General features: G+C 38.6%; 1 protein-coding gene and 1 long non-coding RNA gene across 2 annotated transcripts in view; one reads left to right on the forward strand and one right to left on the reverse strand.

Moving 5' to 3' along the window:
- CFAP47 (cilia and flagella associated protein 47) overlaps positions 1-21,217 on the forward strand; it is a 553,185-nt gene that overhangs the window by 8,074 nt on the left and 523,894 nt on the right. Inside the window, exons 3-8 of the mRNA XM_045471009.1 lie at positions 3,205-3,320; positions 12,204-12,342; positions 14,532-14,760; positions 15,202-15,362; positions 17,567-17,694; positions 20,091-20,326. Coding sequence (XP_045326965.1) covers positions 3,205-3,320; positions 12,204-12,342; positions 14,532-14,760; positions 15,202-15,362; positions 17,567-17,694; positions 20,091-20,326 — 1,009 coding nt within the window. The remainder of the gene's footprint in view (positions 1-3,204; positions 3,321-12,203; positions 12,343-14,531; positions 14,761-15,201; positions 15,363-17,566; positions 17,695-20,090; positions 20,327-21,217) is intronic.
- On the reverse strand, positions 279-20,958 carry LOC123594253. Its single transcript, XR_006710724.1, has 3 exons — positions 20,948-20,958; positions 8,511-8,515; positions 279-372 (listed from the first exon to the last, which is right to left on the reverse strand). It is a non-coding gene; the product is annotated as an uncharacterized LOC123594253 (long non-coding RNA).

Raw genomic sequence — 21,217 nt, forward strand, 5'->3', positions numbered from 1 at the left:
ACCCAGACTGAGCCACCCAGCCACCCCCTTCTAAGAAATTATTATTATTATTTTTTTTTAACTTTAAAGAAATTTTTATTACACAAAGGTTGTCACATAATTGGATATTTCTCTACTTTGTACACAATTACTCTTACTCTCCACAAAAAGGCCGCTTCTTAACTTTTCATCTGGTGATGGCAAGCACTAAAATCCTTATTTTAACAGAATAGTAGTAAAAATACCTCAGTATTTAAGTTGAAAGCAGTACATTGGTACATGGCTCTTGCATTCAGTTATCAGGAATGTACAAATGTCTTTTTATTCACAAATACAAAATAAATTATCTGTAGGCATGGACAATGACAGCAGTAAACCATTATATGTTGTCAACTGAACCCAGTAACTGATGGTTATAGTGATTTTCTTAAACATCAGCCAGGCTTTTCTTCATTCATTTCCTTCAACTGACTTCTCTGAAGTTATTCTTGAGGAGCACTGCCTTGAGCTTCCTCTCACAGTTCATTAACAATGGTAAAGCGCTGTTCTAGGAATTAGAACATTGCCACCTCCCATACCACCTCCCATTCCACCCATTCCAGGGTCCTTCTCTTCCTTAGGAATTTCGGTGACTACAACTTCTGCTGTAGTTAACAGAGAGGCCACGCCAGCAGCATCCAATAAAGCAGTTCTTATGACCTTAGTTGGATCAATGATTCCCTTTTCTATCGTATTCACAAAATCTCCAAGCATAGCATCATAACCAACTTCTGAGGAACTCAGCATAATTTTCTCAACTATCAGTGATCCTTCAACGCCTGCATTCTTAGCAATGGTCATTGCAGGAATTTTGAGTGTTCTCTTAATGATTTATATACCAATTTTTTCATCTTCATTAGTTGGAGTTATCGAATCCAAGGCTGGAATGCACCGAAGCAGAGCACAACCCCCTCCCAGAACAATGCCTTCTTCAACAGCAGCTCGGGTAGCATTGAGGACATCTGTAACTCTTTCTTTTCATTCACTTCAACATCACTTGTGCCACCAACCTTCAGCACAGCTACTCCATCTGAGAGTTTTGCCAGATGTTCATTCAGTTTTTCCTTTTCATATTCACTAGTTGTGATATCTAACTGTTCAGTAATTTCTTGGATACTTTTTCAGTGGAAATCAGGAGAGGTGTGATGTTAGCTGTTGATGCTGTAATTGCTGAACTTAAGAAGCAGTCTAAACCTGTGACAACCCCTGGAGAAATTGCTCAGGTTGCTACCATTTATACAAATGGAGACAAAGAAATTGGCAACATCATTTCTGATACAGTGAAAAAGGTTGGAAGAAAAGGTGTTATCACAGTAAAGGATGGAAAAACAACTAAATGATGAATTAAAAATTATTGAATGCATGAAGTTTGATCGAGGTTATATTTCTCCATACTTTATTAATACATCAAAAGGGCAGAAATGTGAATTCCAAGATGCCTATGTTCTGTTGAGTGAAACGAAAATTTCTAGTGTCTGGTCCATTGTACCTGTTCTTGAAATTGCCAATGCTCACCCTAAACCCTTGGTCATAATTGCTGAAGATGTTGGTGGAGAAGCTCTGAGTACACTTGTTTTGAATAGGCTAAAAGTTGGTCTTCAGGTTGTAGCCGTCAAAGCTCCGGGTTTTGGTGACAATAGAAAGAACCAGCTTAAAGATAGGGCTATTGCTACTGGTGGTGCCGTGTTCGGAGAAGAATGGTTGACTCTGAATCTTGAAGATGTTCAGCCTCAGGACTTAGGAAAAGTTGGAGAGGTCATTGTGACTAAAGATGATGCCATGCTCTTAAAAGGAAAAGGTGACAAGGCTCAAATTGAAAAACGTATCCAAGAAATTATTTTTAAGATACGTTTCTGAACCCAGCTAGAGAAATAGTTTGAACGAATGTTCGCCTTCATATCTTATATTGTTTGTGTAATGAGTGCCTCTTTTAGATCCTTTAAACTCTGTTAATGCAATTATGTACACTGAGGTCATTGATCTTCCCTTTTCCTGTTACAAAATTACAACGTCTTCATGAGAAGAACATGGGTATTCCTTAAAGAAGCAGCATATACAGGATAGTCCTGGCTGATCTCTGGAATGTCTCTATATATCCAATAATACACAAACACTCCCATATAAACATACATCTCAGAAAGAAGGCCCAGACCACCAGTGCATAAAGCAGTATTTGTGAATGTTTTATTCAGGTATTCTTACTTATGTCTTTGTGCATGTGTCTGTATGTATTTATATTTTGGAAGTTATATCCTATACGGAGTAAATTACTTAATTCATGTGTCTGGTACATAACCTAAGGATTCAGTAGAGATCAGTTATTACTATATTTATTATTGGCACTGTTATCATTGTTAGGTTTGTAAGGGTAATGCACTTAAAATCTAACAAAATCAAGGCTAAGTTCACCAATGTTATATACAAATAATTTCTCAGATAAATCATTGAGGCTTTGGAAGTGTTTGGCTTTTCATCTATAACATAGGAGCCATAATAATATTTGTTTCCTTTTAATGAAGTTTTTAGTATCAAACAAGATAATATACTTGTTAATAAATTATAAATTTTCCATATATAAAATATATGTATCCTTGTGAGATGTGCATATAGAATTACAGTGGATTTTTAAAATGTGTAGGAAACATGTGTTATAGATATGCTACAGTGAGCCCTTTTAGTTAGAGACACAGGTGAAAAATCTATTGTATCTTTTAGTGCTTAGATCTTGTTTTAGTCCCCAAATGATATTTTATAGCATAACACCTTCTTTTATTTCATCAGATTTGGCATCATCTGAACTATTTTACTTTGTAAAGATCAATTCTCCCCCTTTCTGAGGAGGGGCCAAAGAATGTATTATAGGCCTAGGTGGAGATTCCAAAAATGTTTTGAGTGGCAAAAAATATTGAGATATGTGGGTAGCCTTTCAAGGTGAGTACTTAAGAGGGTGTACTATGTCCTTAGATGCATAAAGTCTGATCTCTTTGTTAAAAATGTATCTCATTATCTTGTTTTCATGTCTTTATTTCAGTTCCTTTTACTGACAAATATGCCATCAACAGACTTTTAAGGAAATGTAAATGTCTTACAAGGAATTACTATAAAAGTGTCTATATATGTCCCCCTGTAGATTTAAGTATGAAGTTATAATTGCTAATTATGTTGTCCTCTTTTCTCCTCTCCTAGGTTGATTCCAGCCTGTCAATTGGAAATTGAGTCAGAAGTTAATTTTGGCACATTGGTTGCCAATAGCAAAGTATATTGTAAAGAGATTAATATCATTAATCATGGCAGAGCTCCAGGTAAATACTTTCTGTCATATAAATTAATTTATATATATGTATATATATATATAATTTAATGTTATATAAATTAATTTATAAGTTGGTATTATTTGAAATGTATACTTGGTATAATTAATGGATTCTCTTATTCATTCCTTCTCCCCGTAAGGTGTCTATCATTTGAAATAGCTCAGAACTGAAGGCCCTTAAACAGGATTACTATAAATGATAGATAATAATTCAGGAAAGATGAATCCATCTCCCTATGATTCTGATTAACAGCCTGACTCCCAGGTGACTGGTGATCTCCCTGTGGACAGAAGGCAGGATGGTGTTAAGGGCGTGACATAGTCCTTAGAGTGAGCCATCCAGGGATAGAATCAGGGCACAATGCATTACTAGCTGTGTCATCTGGGGCAAGTATCTTTTAGGACATTGAACTTGATATTTCTCATTTATAAACTGTGGTTAATAAAATGAACTATGGTTAATTATGTATGTACTTAAGGTTTTAGTGTGGCACTTATCATATGCACTCAATACCTATTTGTTTTTTTTTTCTCTTTCGTATTCAACTTTGAGTTCACATGATGGTCCCTAGAAGGCTCTTACTAACTTTTTGTTCAGAGAGTAGATGCTTTTCTCTTCTCTAGATGGGATTATTTCTCGAGATTTTTACTGTGACCTAAGAGTTTCCATAAAGGCTTGTGTGTCTGTATGTGTGTGTGTTCATGCACACTATTCATTGATGGTATAGAGTAGGTATAAAATCACTTACCCTTCATTGTCCTCATTAGATACTAAGGATCTGGGGTGGCAAGGCTTCCATTGCTGACATGAGGACCAGGTCCACATAGAGAGGGCATTTTTTTATGAGATTGCATCTTGAATACATAAAACTGGTCTTAAATTCAAACCTCTTTTACATTAAGTGAGGATATTTTCTGTGGCTGTTTTAGCAATGAGAATTATTAAAACAAAGGGAGGGGATGCCTGGGTGGTTCAGTTTGTTAAGCAACTGACTCTACGTCTCAGGTCATGATCTCACAGTTTATGAGCTCAAGCCCTGCTTTGGGCTCTGTGCAGACAGCTTGGGGCCTGCTTGGGATTCTCTGTCTCTCTCTGTCAACAGCCCCCACCCCTCCCCACTTGCACTGTTTCTCTCTCTCTCTTTTTTTTTTTTTTTTTTTTTTTTTTAATTTTTTTTTTCCAACGTTTATTTATTTTTGGGACAGAGAGAGACAGAGCATGAACGGGGGAGGGGCAGAGAGAGAGGGAGACACAGAATCGGAAACAGGCTCCAGGCTCTGAGCCATCAGCCCAGAGCCTGACGCGGGGCTCGAACTCACGGACCGCGAGATCGTGACCTGGCTGAAGTCGGACGCTTAACCGACTGCGCCACCCAGGCGCCCCATCTCTCTCTTTTTTTTAAAAAAAAATTTTTTTTTCAACGTTTATTTATTTTTGGGACAGAGAGAGACAGAGCATGAACGGGGGAGGGCAGAGAGAGAGGGAGACACAGAATCGGAAACAGGCTCCAGGCTCTGAGCCATCAGCCCAGAGTCTGACGCGGGGCTCGAACTCACAGACCGCAAGATCGTGACCTGGCTGAAGTTGGACGCTTAACCGACTGCGCCACCCAGGCGCCCCCCTCTCTCTCTCTCTCTCTTAAAATAACTAAATAAACTAAAAAAAAACAATAACAAAGTCAGTTTGTCACTTTACTGATTTCTTCCTGGGGTTAAACAAATAAAACTGATCATTGTTCCTCACCAGATGTTACTTGTTTCAATTTTCCATGCTTTAATTTTTTAAATGTTTAAGTTTTTGGTGCCTGTGGGATTGTAGAATATTAGATTCGTTTGTGGTCTGACTCCAGTGTTACAGATAGAACCTCTCATGGCTAGTGATTGTGGGCTGTATGGTCCTTTAGACTCTCTGGTTATATTTTAGAGTAGTGGTATATAATTGAGAGAATTTTGTTTTTATTATTTATTTTCCAAAAATCTTTCTTAACTTGTCCATTCCAAATCCTGCAAAGTTTTGATCATATCCTTTCTTTTTTTTTTTTTTTTTTTTAATTTTTTTTTTTCAACGTTTATTTATTTTTGGGACAGAGAGAGACAGAGCATGAACGGGGGAGGGGCAGAGAGAGAGGGAGACACAGAATCGGAAACAGGCTCCAGGCTCTGAGCCATCAGCCCAGAGCCTGACGCGGGGCTCGAACTCACGGACCGCAAGATCGTGACCTGGCTGAAGTCGGACGCTTAACCGACTGCGCCACCCAGGCGCCCCAATCATATCCTTTCTTTATTATAAAATATCACCAAACTGTACATTTTTATTATGTATAAAAACTGTAAGTAACGAATATATATGGTTTTAATCTTAATATTTAGGGGGCCTGAGTGGCTCATTTGTTTGAATGTCCGACTTCAGCTCACATCACGATCTTGTGGTTTGTGAGTTAGAGCCCTGTGTCAGGCTTTGTGCTGACAGCCCAGAGCCTGGAGCCTCCTTTGGATTCACTGTCTCCCTCTCTCTCTGCCACTCCCTCACTCATTCTCTCTCTCTCTCTCTCAAAAAAAAAAAAATTACAAAAAAATCTTAAAAGAATATTTAGTATTATTTTACTTAATAAAATAAATAAAAATAAGCCTCAGATCTAGACCCAGACATTTTATTTTTTTTAAAAAAAATTTTTTTTTCAACGTTTATTTATTTTTGGGACAGAGAGAGACAGAGCATGAACGGGGGAGGGGCAGAGAGAGAGGGAGACACAGAATCGGAAGCAGGCTCCAGGCTCTGAGCCATCAGCCCAGAGCCCGACGCGGGGCTCGAACTCACGAACCGCGAGATCGTGACCTGGCTGAAGTCGGACGCTTAACCGACTGCGCCACCCAGGCGCCCCTAGACCCAGACATTTTAAGAAAAGTAATCCACATTGGCTTTTAGTATTGTATTAATATTTTGTGTGTGCATATTATTTGTAGTGAATACTACATTCTGTAAGTTATATTTAAAAAATTTTTATTTTTTTATTTTTTATTTAAAAAAATTTTTTTTAACGTTTATTTTTGAGACAGAACCAGAGCATGAATGGGGGAGGGTCAGAGACAGAGAGGGGGACACAGAATCTGAAACAGGCTCCAGGCTCTGCGCTGTCAGCACAGAGCCCGACGCGGGGCTTGAACTCACAGAGCGCGAGATCACGACCTGAGCCGAAGTCGGACGCTCAACTGACTGAGCCACCCAGGCGCCCCTAAAAAAAAATTTTTTAATGTTTACTTATCTTTTTTTTTATTTATTTTTTTTTTTTTAATTTTTTTTTTTTTTCAACGTTTATTTATTTTTTTGGGACAGAGAGAGACAGAGCATGAACGGGGGAGGGGCAGAGAGAGAGGGAGACACAGAATCGGAAACAGGCTCCAGGCTCTGAGCCATCAGCCCAGAGCCCGACGCGGGGCTCGAACTCATGGACCGCGAGATCGTGACCTGGCTGAAGTCGGCCGCTTAACCGACTGCGCCACCCAGGCGCCCCTATGTTTACTTATCTTTGAGACAGAAACAGAGTGTGAGTAGGGGAGGGGCAGAGAGAGAGGGAGATACAGAATCCAAAGCAGGCTCCAGGCTCTGAGCTGTTAGCACAGAGCCTGACGAGGGGCTTGAACTTGTGAACTTCAAGATTATAACCTGAGCCAAAGTCGGATGCTCTACCGATTGAGCCACCTAGGCGCCCCCATTCTATAAATTATAATTGAGTACTATGAAATGTTAATTACTATTACCTTACAAATTGTTATCAATAAAACACATTTTCTTAGTGTTGACTTTCTCATTCTCTGACTCGAATATTATTTTTCTACCATCAGCAAAATTGATTTTATGTTTTATATTCACAGTAGCAGGTTACTGTAAGGTGTCATAAAGTCCTTATTACCTACTGGCACAGTATATAAATATTCATGAGAATAACAGTGTATTTTTATGAGGAAAAACACTTAGGCAGAAAATAGATTTAGCAACCAAGGATGATTTTAATACAGTTTTTAAAAAAGGATTTTTTGTGACAAATATTTTATAGTTTTAGAGTCAAAGATCAAATGTTTATACATTTATATGCATACTTAAGAGGACATTAAAAAGCCACACTCAGCAGATTCATGGTAGGTACGGCTTTGTTTTCTCTCTCTGGTAGTGACACTGGGGTTATTAGTTGATCCATGTAACAACTTCATGATTTTTTATTTTTATAGCCCATTATGGAATAATTATCCATGGATTTAGCCAAATATTGTTGAATACATTTTGTTTTCTGGCCCTCTGTAAGAATATTTGCTAAGTGTACTCCCAACTGTGCAAATTAGTGCTTGTCTTTTCATTTTGAAGACCTGGCTCTGTCTTTAAGATAAGTCTCTATTATTAGTACTTTGTGAGCTGGTGAACTCCATGTTCTGTTCTTTGGTTTTGTTGTTTCTCAGTTTTTACCTTTTAAAGAACATCATGGAAAAAGCATTATTATTTTAACACGTGTGGAATTGCAATCATTTCCCTTTTCCCCTCAGTAAGCTTGAATATTTGCAAAGACATTTTCTATTCACGTGGTATCATGTAGAACAGTCTTTAAAGTCCCTAGTGTGATCTTCACATATCATTTCCGTGCTTGAACAGCTACCTTAGAACTCCTCAAACTTTAGGTTTACTTGGGTTATTTTGCCCTAGCTATATGACCTTTCTGTTGCTCTTAATGCCCACTCTTCCCCTTTCCCTGATCATTAGCATCATCTCTCTACTCTCTATTGTCTAGAAAAGCCTACCATCATCTGTAAACCAGGAAATTTGCTAAATTGGACAAAGTCCAGTACTGGTCCTTGAGATCCTCCTTAACTACTCAGAGAAACACACACTACTTATTCTCAACACATATTGTTTGTTTTCTTGGAAACTGATGTCATGGAATCGCAGTATAAGTTTCTTACATAATACAATGCTGGGTATATCACAGACATTCAATAAACCTTTGTGTAATTGATTTGGTTCAGTGATCTCTCAGTATGAGTAAAGAATCGTTAATTATATGTCAACTGTACTTGAATAAAAAAATTCTTTAAAAATAATTTTACCAGGATATTAGAAAAAAATGATTTGTCATTTTAGTACATAAAAAAACAGGGGCGTCTGGGTGGCTCAGTCATTTAAGCGTCTGACTTCGGCTCAGGTCTCGATCTCATAGTTCGTGAGTTCGAGCCCCACTTCAGGTGAGCTCAAGTCCCACTCTGAGCTCCACACTGTCTCTCTCTCTCTCCATCTCTGCACCTCGTGGGATTCTCTATTCCTTTCTCTCTGCCCCTCGCTCACTTGTGCTCTCTATCTCTCTCTCAAAAATAAATGAATAAATAAATAAAATAAAATAAAATAAAAATAAACTGTTAAGCTTTCAATGAAAGGTTATTCAACTTAGAAGTAACCTGCTTAATCTCCTATGAGCATTCTGAAGAGTCTCCAAAACAGTCATCTGGTGACATGGAGACTGGTTTATCCTTGGTACGCTTAGACCCAAGGAAACCTTAAAAAAAAAAAAAAAAAAAAAAAAGCATACATAAGAAATAACAATGACCTTGGGTATGTGACTCTTGATTTTTGGTTAGCATCCTATAAAATTAGACTTTGTGCCCTGGCTTGATCTTAAAAATACTTTTACATGAAAATCTACTTCATAGTTTCTAAAAGTATTTTGGAAGGATAAAGGCAAGGTAACCATGTATACTTAATCACCTTCTCTAGAGAAGGTAAAGCAAGTCTCATTCAAAAAACACAGATCTGTTCAAAGGACCGTCATCTCAGTCCCAGCTGTAGGTAGCCTCGCAGGCCATGTGCTTTCCTAAATCACATCAGTGGACAAGGCTAAGTGTTTATTTTACATGACTTAAATAGCAACATTTCAGACAGTTGGCCCCTGGTGTCTTGAAAAAACAAAACAAAACAAAACACAAAAGCCAAAACTTTGGCTTCTATGGCTCCTCACTGGCTTACATAAAATGGAGGTTCAGGTTCTGGAGTGAGGTCTTCCAGGGCCCAAATCTTGCTTATAACATTTACTGGCTAGGAGGCCCTAGGCAAGTATTTACACTTCCTGGACATCCATTGTAGAGATAAACATAGTGCCTGCCTCCTACAATTGGGATGGTAATTGATAAAATACTTAGCACACTCTCTGATATATATTAAGTGTTCAATAAATGTTCGATTTTGATGTTAGAATTATTTTTTTCCTACTGCCTCCCTTCAGTTCTCTTTTGTGGATTGCTGTCCCTTTGTTTTGGGTTCCTTAAATGTGAGTGTTTCTTAGGGTTTGCCTTAGGCCCACCCACATGTGACCTCAGTCTATATGCTGTCCCTTAGGCAATCACTCTCATTCCTGTTACCTCACTGGGCTCTATCCCACACTTTACATTTCCTTCAGGTTTCTCACACTTAACACATCTAAAACCAAACTCCTCCTCGCCTTTCCCCCAAAACTTCTCTCTCTCTCTCTCTCTCTCTCTCTCTCTTTTTCTTAATTAAATGTCACCACCATGTACTTGGGCCTGTCAGAAAGTTAACAAAATCCTTGACCTCTTCCTTTTTTTCACCTCCTACCCCCTTAGTCAGTTACTCAATCCTGTTTCTTCACTCCCTAATTACCTCAGTAATCCTCTTTTTTCTGGTGCATCCTCACTTGTCTACAACAGGCCATCATCATCTTTTGCTTAGTAATCAAACCAACTGAAATGATTTCTCTGAAATCCCTTATCTCCTTCTAGTTCATTCTCCGAACATGAGCCAGGGTCCTATCTAAAAAGAAATGAGAATTTGATGACAGAAATTCCTTTTGTAACATCCTTTCTTCAATGACACCCTTCCTTTAAGCTGATGTCCTTTTATTGTTAGTTTTTTAAAAATAAAAGTCAAATATTTCATTATTACTAGTGGTGTTAAAGTTATATAAGACGCATTAGTGTTTGTGTAGCCACTCTTTTAATATATTTAGAAGACTGAACAATGTTCTTTCAGTTTCGGGTTGTTCCTAAAATAAACTTTTGAAATACTTAAAATTCTTTTGTCAAATTATATCAAAGTGGTTACAATATAGGAACTATCTCACTGACTCAGCCTTACCTGGACTCACATAATTTGCCTTTTCTGGAGAATTGAGTCAATAATACTTATTTATTTGAAACAGATATAATTTTATAAATTTTTGTTTTACGACAGAAAAAAAACACCCTTAAAGATTGTTCTTAGCACTTGTCTGAAGTGATTGGATTAACAAATTTTGTTACTGTGAGTTTGTTTGCCTTTTCCATCAGATCATCTCTGTACTTAAAAAAGTTTTACTACCTTTATTATATTTTCAGTACTTTTATGATGCTAATATTTTATTTTCCTAAGCTAAATGAATCATTTTTGAAAATTTCATCAAATGTGATTTAAAATTGGTAAATTGGGAATTTGCCAAGTTGTTCATGTTAGCAGCATGCTCATTTGTGTTTATATTGTATAATATTTATATTGCACGTTAAGGAAACATGACTGGCTACTTCCATTTGTTGGGCATATTTTGAGCACCCCTCTTGGTGCTAGGCACTGTGTGCAGTGCTAGGACCACAGAGATGAAGAAGACATAATGTGTGATCTCAAGGACTGCATGCTCTAATACACGCACTAAACATTGCTACAAATTATGCACTGTTTCTGTTTTCAGAATAAGAGAATAAGACGTATTTGTAACTTCCTTCTCATATGCTATTTGATTCTTAGAAACACATTCCTTTTACTCTTTCCCTGTGTGAACTGCATGAATTCATTTATCAAAAAGTGATGGGGTGCCTGGGTGGCTGAGTCAGTGGAGCATGTGACTCTTGATCTGGGGATTGTGAGTTCAAGCCCCACATTGGGTGCAGAGATTACTTAAATAAATAAATCTTAAAAAAAAAAAAAAAAAAAAAACAACAACTGACAATGGCTATGAGTGTGAGCCCTTAGGTCAGAAGCATCCAAGTGAAAATCCAAGCTCTATTAGTTTCTAACTGTAGTAGTCAGCTATCGCTATGTAACAAACCACCCTATAATTCTGTATCTTAAAAAGGCAATTAGTTTTTAATTGTTTATTTATATGCAGAATGGCTAGAATTCAACTCATCTAAGCTGTGCTCTGCTGGGTAGTTCTGCTTCAAACCTAGGCAGTCAGGAATGTTCTGTTACTGCAAGTCTGTGAGTCAGCTGGGGGCTCTGCTCCACATGAGCTCATTGTGAAGCACAGGCCATAGGGACAGTAGCTACTTAAGTACTTTACACGGTAGAAGTGCAAGAGAACATATGGGATTGGAGATGGCATGTTGTCCCTTCTACCCACGTGCTATTGGCCAAAGCGAATTGCATCATCAGGCCCAACATCAAGGGGTAGGAAAACATATTTTGTCCATGGTAGTGTAATGGTAAGATGCAGAGAAAGGTCAAGAATTGGGGTCAGCAGTTTAATCTACCATAATACTTGTGTCTTTGGATAAATCATTCAACCAGTCTAAGCTTCTGTTTCCTTATTTATAAAATGGAGTTAATGATTAAACCTATATCACAGAAGCACTCTGAGGATTATACAGACTAACATATACAAAATTCTTACCGTAAGTGTCTGAACTTTGTAAGCAGACAGTATATTTTAACTATCAATGAGGCTTGAGTCCTAACAATCAGTTCACATCTGTTGGGTGACCCCAGAGACTAAACTTACAATTAAAGCTGTGATTCTTGGTCCACGATAGACTGTATACTCTGTAATGTATATCTGACCCTTATTAAGAATGTGAATGTAACACTGTATGGATCCAGATATAAACCATCTGCTCTTGTTCTCCTTAGGTACATTTAAAACAGAATACCAGGGCCAATTGCCCATTGTCATTTTTCCAAGTAATGGTGTTGTGGAGTCCAAGTCATCAGTGATTGTTAAAGTGGATTTGTGTGCAGACCAGCCCAGAATTGTAAATGAAGTGGCAAAGTAAGTATACCATGGATCTTAATTCTAATGTAGTACTTAATACTTTCCTTTTTTACTCTTCAGATATGCCTACTGTCTTGAATGTACGTTAGCTTCTTTGTTCTTTCAGTCAACATTTGTTCATTGAGTCTCGACTGTTTGCCAAGCACGGGAGACTCAAAAATGGGAAGAGCCAGAGGATGGCCTATGGGTACACATAACAGGGGCTCCTGGTTTGGATTTTATGGGGGTGAAGGAGTAGATCATGAAAGGGCTCCAGTAAGGATGTGATAGCATACCCAAAGAAGTATTGGTGAGTAGGAAGTAGCCAGGCAGAGAGCAGTGGTGTGATCTGAGCTGAGTGTGTGTGTGTGTGCGCGCGTGCGCGTGTGCATGCACGTATAGGGGCGGTGGGTATTGGTGATGGGGTTGGGTTAGAAGAGTAATTTCAGACAGAGCAAGTAGAAGACTTGAAATCTTGGAGGTGAATAGATGGTGTTAGACACTGAGAGAGCTGAGGCGATGTAAAGGTAGAGATGGAGGTGAGGAGTGATGTGAGATGAGACCAGAATGGTGCAGGGTCTGGTAAAGGACCTCATAGGACAGCATTTTTTAATGCTGTATGTCTCAGTCCATTAGTGGCACGTACAATCACTATAATGGGTCACCACCAGTATCAAAACAGTGAAATAGAAAATAGCAGAATGCATGTCATATAGTAAGGACAGATGTTTTGCAAAACTTGTTTTGGGTGTGTGTGTGTATGTGCCTGTGTATGCATGTGTGTACATGTGTGTGTGCTTGTAGTGTAAGTACATGTCTTGCTGGAGGTCACAGCCAAAAAAAAGTTCGAGAAACATCTGTGAGCCCTGATAGAAGCTTAGGTTTTATTGTGAAGGCTGTGGAATCTCAGGAAGATTTTAAGATGGGAGTGTGGTGATTAGTTTGCAATTTAGAAAGGTTGTGCTGATAACAGTGGACACAACAAATCAGGGAGTACATATGTGGAGGGGTAGCCTGACTAGAAACTGTAATAGTACAGCAGAAGGGAAGTGATGAAGACCTCAGCTAAGGTACAAATCAGGCATATGGAGAGAAGTGTGCAGATTGGAGAAATATTGTGGAGGCAGATTTAACTAGATGTAGTGACTGGTTATAGAAAGGGAAGGACAGGTCTGTGGGAGAGGATCTTGAGTTCAGGTTTAAAATGTGGGAATTAATTTGCTTTGCAGAATCCTGTGGCGCCTATTAGATTTACCTACCTTGAGTCCCAGAAGCAATTTGGTCTAGGTATATTGGCTTAAGGATTGTCAGTGGATAAATTGTAGATGAAGCATGAAGTCGAAAACAACTTTGACAAGGAGGATAGAGTATAAAAGAGTGGGAGAGAGACACCATTATCCATGGAATATATAAAATATCCAAGTCTTAGAATGAAAAGATAAAGACTGAATAAGTTAGAAGGAAACTGGCAAAGTATGGCGTCAAGGAAGCTAAGGGAGGAGAGATGTGCATAGATGGTATCAGCCACCGCCAACGTGATGGAGATGTAGTGTAAGATAAGGACTTGAGTGATGGTTGTGGAGTGGTCAGTTATTTGAGGTATTTGATGGGATGAGAGTTAAGAAGATTGCATTTATGCCAGAGGGGATAAATGTGCATGTGTGGGCTGTTTCAAAAGGGAATTGAAATCAGTCTGGGAAGTGAAGCTTTATGGCGGGATCTTCATTTCAGCAAACAAGTGGGATTTTGCTGGCATACTTTGCTTCATAGAGAATTGGGTTATTAGGATGGGGATGAGGTTGGCTGTTGGACTTGGGAGAGTGGGATGAGTTAGAAAAGAATCTCAGAATTCTAGAACTATAGGTGGACATCTAAATCATCCCATCTAATTCTAGTGTTTATGAAATAATTGGTGATATGGACCTTGCAGTAAGTCCTTTTTTGGAGTCAATTCATATGATTATTTTCCAACTCTCTTGTTTCTTGGGGACAATGAATTAGGTTGTATGTATGCCGTTCTACTGTGCAGATTCAGACAGAAGGACGTGACATTCTCTGGCATGTACGTGAAAGGAACTGCCCTTAAGCTTTTGAATTTTAATTATAATGTGATTTTATAAAATTTCTGTTGATCCAAATACTTAGGAGAAAAATTAAGTATATAAAATTCCACTTAAGATATACATGTATAATTTATTATCTTGTAGAGTAAGTTTGCAAGGTCGTCCAGATATGCTCCTGAGGGTCAAAGCTCATGTGGTTGAGCAGATTATTGAATTGCTAAACATGAGTGGTGACAAGAAGTTGGAATGCATACACTTTGGTTCTGTTTTCTTCGGAACTTCAAAAATCGAACATGCACTTCTGTACAATAATAACCCAGAACCCATAAATTGGGTGGCCATAATACAGGATGATTCAGTTGGAGAAGAACTGGTAAGTAAACAGTGTAACAGGGGAAGATCGGGCATTATGTTTTGAAACAGATTGTTTTGAACTTACTAATAACGAAAAAGCTGTTAAATTATTCTAAGTATGTTTTAATGTGCAGATAGATAGGATTCCCTTTCATGTGTCTTCAAGGATAACCTCAAACAATTCTGTAAATTAAACTAACATTGATAGTAATATGTATCTGAAGTACACCAGACAAGTGCTTCTTATAGATTAGTAGCTGGTTGTGGGGATTTCTGTTCTCATGAATTTTTTAACAGTTTTTAAAATTTTATAATGTGCCTTGGTCAAATTTATATATGTTAAAGACCTACATATTCTTGATCTTCCATACTAAAATTTCAATAATTATTTGATGATCTCCTCTTGAAATATTTTGTGTTCTGCCTTAATATTCTTTGTATTTCTGATTTTATATTACAGGGTACTAATATTCAACAAAGAACAGATGTTGCTTTAAATAATCTCCCTTACTTAAGCCGAATAAAGAACATAGATGTTACCACTTTTATCTCCTGTATTCCTAATGAAGGGAGGTTGCTACCTTATCAAAAGACCATAATTACATTTTGTTTCAGCCCAAAGTAAGCAAAAATTCAATTCTGGTGTTTGTTATTAATTGAAAGTGTATCAGTCAGACGTTCATCACATTGATTGTAAGAGTCCAACTTGTCAGAATGTGCAAATCAGTGTTTTCTTATTACGGCTCTAAACATTTCAAACATGGTTAATATAATTTCCAATATTTAAAAATTTTGTTCTAAATATTTCATGTTAGATTGTGAATTGTTCCAGACCTTGTAGGAGTGGAAGCTTTGTGTTTTTTGTTTTTTGTTTTTTTTTTTATTTTTTTATTTTTATTTTTTATTAAAAATTTTTTTTTTAACGTTTTATTTATTTTTTTGAGACAGAGAGAGGCAGAGCATGAACGGGGGAGGGTCAGAGAGAGAGGGAGACACAGAATCGGAAGCAGGCTCCAGGCTCTGGGCCATCATCAGCCCAGAGCCCGACGCGGGGCTCGAACTCACGGACCGTAAGATCGTGACCTGAGCTGAAGTCGGACGCTTAACCGACTGAGCCACCCAGGCGCCCCGCGTTGTGTTGTTTTTGACTATGGTTCCAAATGAGTCTGTGCAACCAAGACCTGGTTGTCCCTGTAAGAATAGTCAGGTGATGCCAGCGGCATGCCGCATGTGCAGGGGCCTCCAAAGAGGATGCTCTTGCCACAGCAGAACATTTGCCAAGTAGCATGAATATTAAGCCTATAGCAGCCACTGGAATCAACCATACTTGTTTGCTGAAATTCATACAGACTTTTAGTACTTTTGCCAGTGTATCTATTTTTTTTTTATAATTCTGTGTACTTGGTTTGGTTATTTAGTTTGAAAATATATTTGGAAATGCTGTTTTAAACATAGACTAGCAACTTCAGCTCTACTTGAGTGGTTGCCGTGTGTGGTAATAACTGATCCAATTGTATGCTTCCCTTTGTGAGAAGGCAATGTTCAATGTACTTCTCTCTCTGGCCACAGAGTCACTTGATGTTGATATCAATTGTAGAGGACTGAATTGTGTTTTAATTTAAGGAGGGTAATCAAGTAATTGTTGGTTCTATTTGTACGATCTGTAATTGCCTTCTGAGTCGTATCTGCCTGTGGGAGATTTCTTTGGTCAATGTGTAAGATTCTCTTGAATACACAATCTTTGAAATTCTAACTGTTTTTTTTTTTTTTTTCATGGCAGCATGTTAACTTTATTTGAGAGTCTAGCATAAACTCATAGGTATGAGTATGATTGGAAGTCTTAGTTAAATAAGTTTTTAGTGTGCTATTTGCATCTCTGTGTAATATTTCACGTCAGCCTATTTTTGTGTGTATATTTGAGTACCCACTGCTAAAAAAGCTAACCTCTAGGTAAGGCAGGTAAAGACAGTTTACTTACGTCTATGAAGTAACCCATCTCTCACTTTGGTCTTTTTCCTTTCCTTTCCTTTCCTTTCCTTTCCTTTCCTTTCCTTTCCTTTCCTTTCCTTTCCTTTCCTTTCCTTTCCTTTCCTTTCCTTTTCCTCCTCTGATGAGATTTGACTGTTACAAATCTTGTTCTCCTCTAAGAATGTGGACAGTGTGGCTAGCAATATGTGCTTAGGCCACAGGAGGAGACAGATAAGGAACAGAGGTTTGCGGTTACACCCAGGGGTAAGGACTATTGTAGAGAATTGAACAGAGTTCTTAATTAGCAGTGAACTCGGCCTGGAAAGAAAATCCTTTATATAGAAAGTGGCATTGCAGCTGGACCCTGACAACTTAGTGTATTTAAGTTACTTTTGACTTGCAAATGTTGTCATGAACTGATTTTCAGAATCTTTCCATTTTTGTGGCCTTCTTTTGGCGGGTCTCTATATCCTGGGCAGTAATTTTGGAAAATGGATCACAGTTAGATTTTCTTTACTGATTTTTCATCTGTTTGCATAGATTTAAGGATTGTATTGATCCCTTATGGGAGGTAATAGAGTGTATCATCTTTGCTTTAAAAATAATTGATTGTAGGGGCGCCTGGGTGGCTCAGTCAGTTAAGTGTCCAACTTCAGCTCAGGTCATGATCTCACAGTTTGTGAGTTCAAGCCCCGCATCAGGCTCTGTGCTGACAGCTCAGAGCCTGGAGCCTGCTTCAGATTCTGCATATCCCTCTCTCTCTGCCCCTCCCATGCTCGCACTCTGTCTCTCTTTCTCTCTCAAAAATAAATAAACATTAGAAAAATTAAAAAAAAATTGATTGTAATTTTTTACAGGCTAATTATTGATGGTAAAAAGAATTACGATCCTTCACATAGGCAAGACTATGCTCTTTTTTTGAGATTTGAGTCTGTGGGAAGTAAAGATGGATTTCTGAGAGATGATAACAATAAAGCCATCAAAAGTAAGTACAAAATGAACATAAGCATCAAATATGTACAGTTTAAATTGTTTAAAAGTTTTTACATAATATTTGTAGAGGCAATTTAATAAAAATATTACTAAATAGAACAAAAATGCAAACATTCAAGGGATCTTAATGTCTTTTGTGACATGTTAAGAAAGAAGTCAACCTCAGAATCATTTCCATAAAAATTTTCCAAGTTAGAATTTAGATGACTTTATTATTTTTAAATGACATTAGATAAACATGATATCTAGCGTGCATATGCCTTGCAGGCTATGTGTCAAGATGCGTTGTCCTTTTTATATTCTTAGGCAATATTAGATGGACTCTAGCGAGGAAAAATGGAACAAGACTTGGGAGTTCAGCTTAGCCAGACAGATCAAAGAGAAAATAAAGATAGAGACAGGTGAGGGATTGAATCTAGAAAGATGAGTCCAGAAGATTTGTGTCAGGATGAGTGATATCATTGAGCAAGGTTCAGCTGTTTTCCTAGCACAGAAGTTGCGTGTCTGCTCCTACTTGTGTCATGGTTTGTGACTTGAACTCTGTCTGCCTGTAGACAGAAGACTTGTTTGAGTCTTGCAAGTTAATCTGGTTTTGAATGGAGATGGAGATGCTAGGTTTGCGTTAACGGTAATTTAGAGTCTGGGATTGGCTAGTAAGAGCATCATTGAAGAAATACACACTCTTCTTTTGGATTCTAGCTACAGTGCTCTCCCTACAAACCTGTTCTTTCATCCAATTAGAGCCCACAATGTATAGTTCCTACCTTCTCTCTAGTGTCTTCAAAACTCCGTGTTTATGTTATTGCCCAGATTATATTCCCTTGTCCATTAATTTAATTGTCTTTTTCCCTGTACACTTAAGTTTCTTGGCCCATATCCCATAGTGACTGAGTGGCAAACCTCTAACCTGATTAAATTCAACTCTTAGCCTACCCTGGGTCAGTACCGGGGAAGCTAATTGTGCTGGCGCAAAACACAAAACCATGCCATGAGGTTTCACTTTTTAATCTGTAATCACTAGCCTCTAGTGGGTCCCACAATATGAGATCAGTATCACACACCTTCCCTTCTCCCCTCACACCTCCAAGACTTCCTCCTTCATCTTTACTCTAAACTTGTAAATACATTAAGTGACCTAGCAGACGTTTCCACTTGGGTATCTACTAGGCATCTCAAACCTAACATGTCCAGAAAAACCCTCCTGGTTTCCCCATAACCTGTCCCTCCTACAGTCTTTCCTTGTCTCAAGAGATGACCATTTTATCACTTCAGTCGCTCAGGCCCAAAACCATTTATCGCGTGTTCACTTTCCTATTCTATATCCAGTTCATCAGCAAATTTTGTTAACTCTTCCCTCAAAACCCTATGTTAAATCTGTCCATTTCTCACCCTTCTTCTACTACTCTTACCCATCCACTCTTACCCTTAGGGTTTTTGGAACGTGCCAAGCAAATTCCTACCTTAGAGTCTTTGTACGTGCTCTTCTGTTGTCTGCAATATGCTTTTCCTGATTTTTGCAATATGATTTTGCAATATGAATTTTGTCCTGAGTTCCTTTATATTTTTGCTCACGTCTCCCTATCAGAGAGGCCCTTTTGGACTTTACCATGTAAAAGAGCAGCACAAGACATTGTGCTCTGTTTTACCCTTGTAGGAGAGGATAAATAATTTTCCCTCTACCTCTGGGTTCTTGGTTGAGACCTTCCTTAATAAAAGACAGAGTAAGAGGGGAAAGAAACCAAAAAAGCAATAACAGAAATATTTAATAACATGTATATATCTGGTATACATGGGAGAGACCTAGGAAAACTGAGTAACTCCCCCCAAATGCCCAAGCCATCACTTTAAATATCATCTACAGCTAAAGACATAGGATGTTGGGGTGTGGGAGCCAGTTATAAAAGTTTTCAGATAAATCACAGTAAGGCTGGGTATGGTTGTTAGGCAGATTTAAGTGTCTGCCTTCTTTGATAAGAGTTTCTTCCCCGTAGTTTTCAGAGCTTTTCGTGTGTCTGCTATTAAAAATAGTCAGCTTAAAATAATCCTTATGCCAAAGAGGCATATTTTTGGGTGCCAAGTTGTGCTCCCCTTCACCCTACATTACCTTTCTCCATATCACTTATCCTTTCTGAAATGTTATTGTCAGTGTTGCCTCACTAGAATATAAAGTCCATGAGAGCCAAGAACGGTGTCTATTGTATTCACTGCTGTAGCCCCACGGCTTAGAGCAGTACCTGGCATACAGAAGGCACTCAGTAATTTTGTCGAATGGAAGATTGAATGAGCTACCCATGTCTCATCAGGTCTTTCAGATGACACTATTTGGACTGAGCAAATATATTCTGGATTCCCAACACTTTTTATGTTAAAAAGCTATTGTTTTTATAGGTGATCGATTTCGGAAAGTGGAATTAGCACTGACGGGCTCAGGACTTCCTGTCGTTTTACACTTTGATCCTGGAAATTTCCTTAATTTTGCACCTTGTTTTATGGGTGAACGTTCAGAGACGGTGTGTATTATGCAAAATCGATCCAAGTCACTTTCCGTGACGTACCACTTTAAAAAAACTGCACATTTTAAAATTGATCCTGAAAGGGGCAAGATTGATGAAGGATGTATCCAGGTAAGATAATTATTCTATGCTTTCACATGCTTTGAATATTTTAATATTTGCTAAAAAGACATGTAGAGGATTAAAAACTTCATTTTGTTCCATCAAGATTATAAATTGTATCTCTTCTGTGGCCTAGTTATGAATACTTCTGTGTTGGCACTTATGCAGTATCCATAATTATTTGTTAAATGTCTTTCACGTGCCAGGAAAAGAATTTGACACTGTAGGGAATGTAAAGCAGTACAAAACATGGTTATTGCCTCTAAGGACTTTTTTTATTTTATTTTATTTTTTGGCACTGAGGGCATATTTATTTATCTATACCCCAGGAGGCAGGCCCCAAAACTGAAATAACCAGCATGAAGCCTTGGCCTCCTGCCTTGGGTGGGTGTGGGCACAGGTCCTGAAGCCTTTGTCTAGGACAGTGGACACCAGACACCAGAGGTGGGATGCTCCTGGGCCAGTAACTGCTGAGAGCAGAAAAAAGCCGAAAAGGAGGTAGGACCCAGCCACTTGTCCCAATCCCAGAGATGCTGAGAAGACTGCAAGATGCTTTGGGCCTCACCCGTACACTGAAGGTTGGCCAAGCTGGGATGCACACGTGGGGGACAAGTGGAAGTCCATTGCCACAAGAGCCCACGCTACAGTTAACCCAAGGCAGAAGAGAGGGGGCTGGCAGATTTGGCTATGTGGGATCCAGGCCTTGCTCTCCTGTGAGGTGAGGTGGTATGGGGGAAACCAGCCACTGTAGTCTAACTGCTTGCTGAGGGGTGGGTTTCTGAGCCTTTTGCATGAGTGCATGCCCCTCGTCCTCCCAACTTTTCCGAGGCTGATGCGAAAGGCGCCCTGTAGCCACCAGTCGTGGGCATTATGTGCCTGAGGCACGGTGAAGGGTGGCCG

This window comes from Leopardus geoffroyi, chromosome X (genome assembly GCF_018350155.1).
Source record: "Leopardus geoffroyi isolate Oge1 chromosome X, O.geoffroyi_Oge1_pat1.0, whole genome shotgun sequence".
Taxonomy (NCBI): domain Eukaryota; kingdom Metazoa; phylum Chordata; class Mammalia; order Carnivora; family Felidae; genus Leopardus; species Leopardus geoffroyi.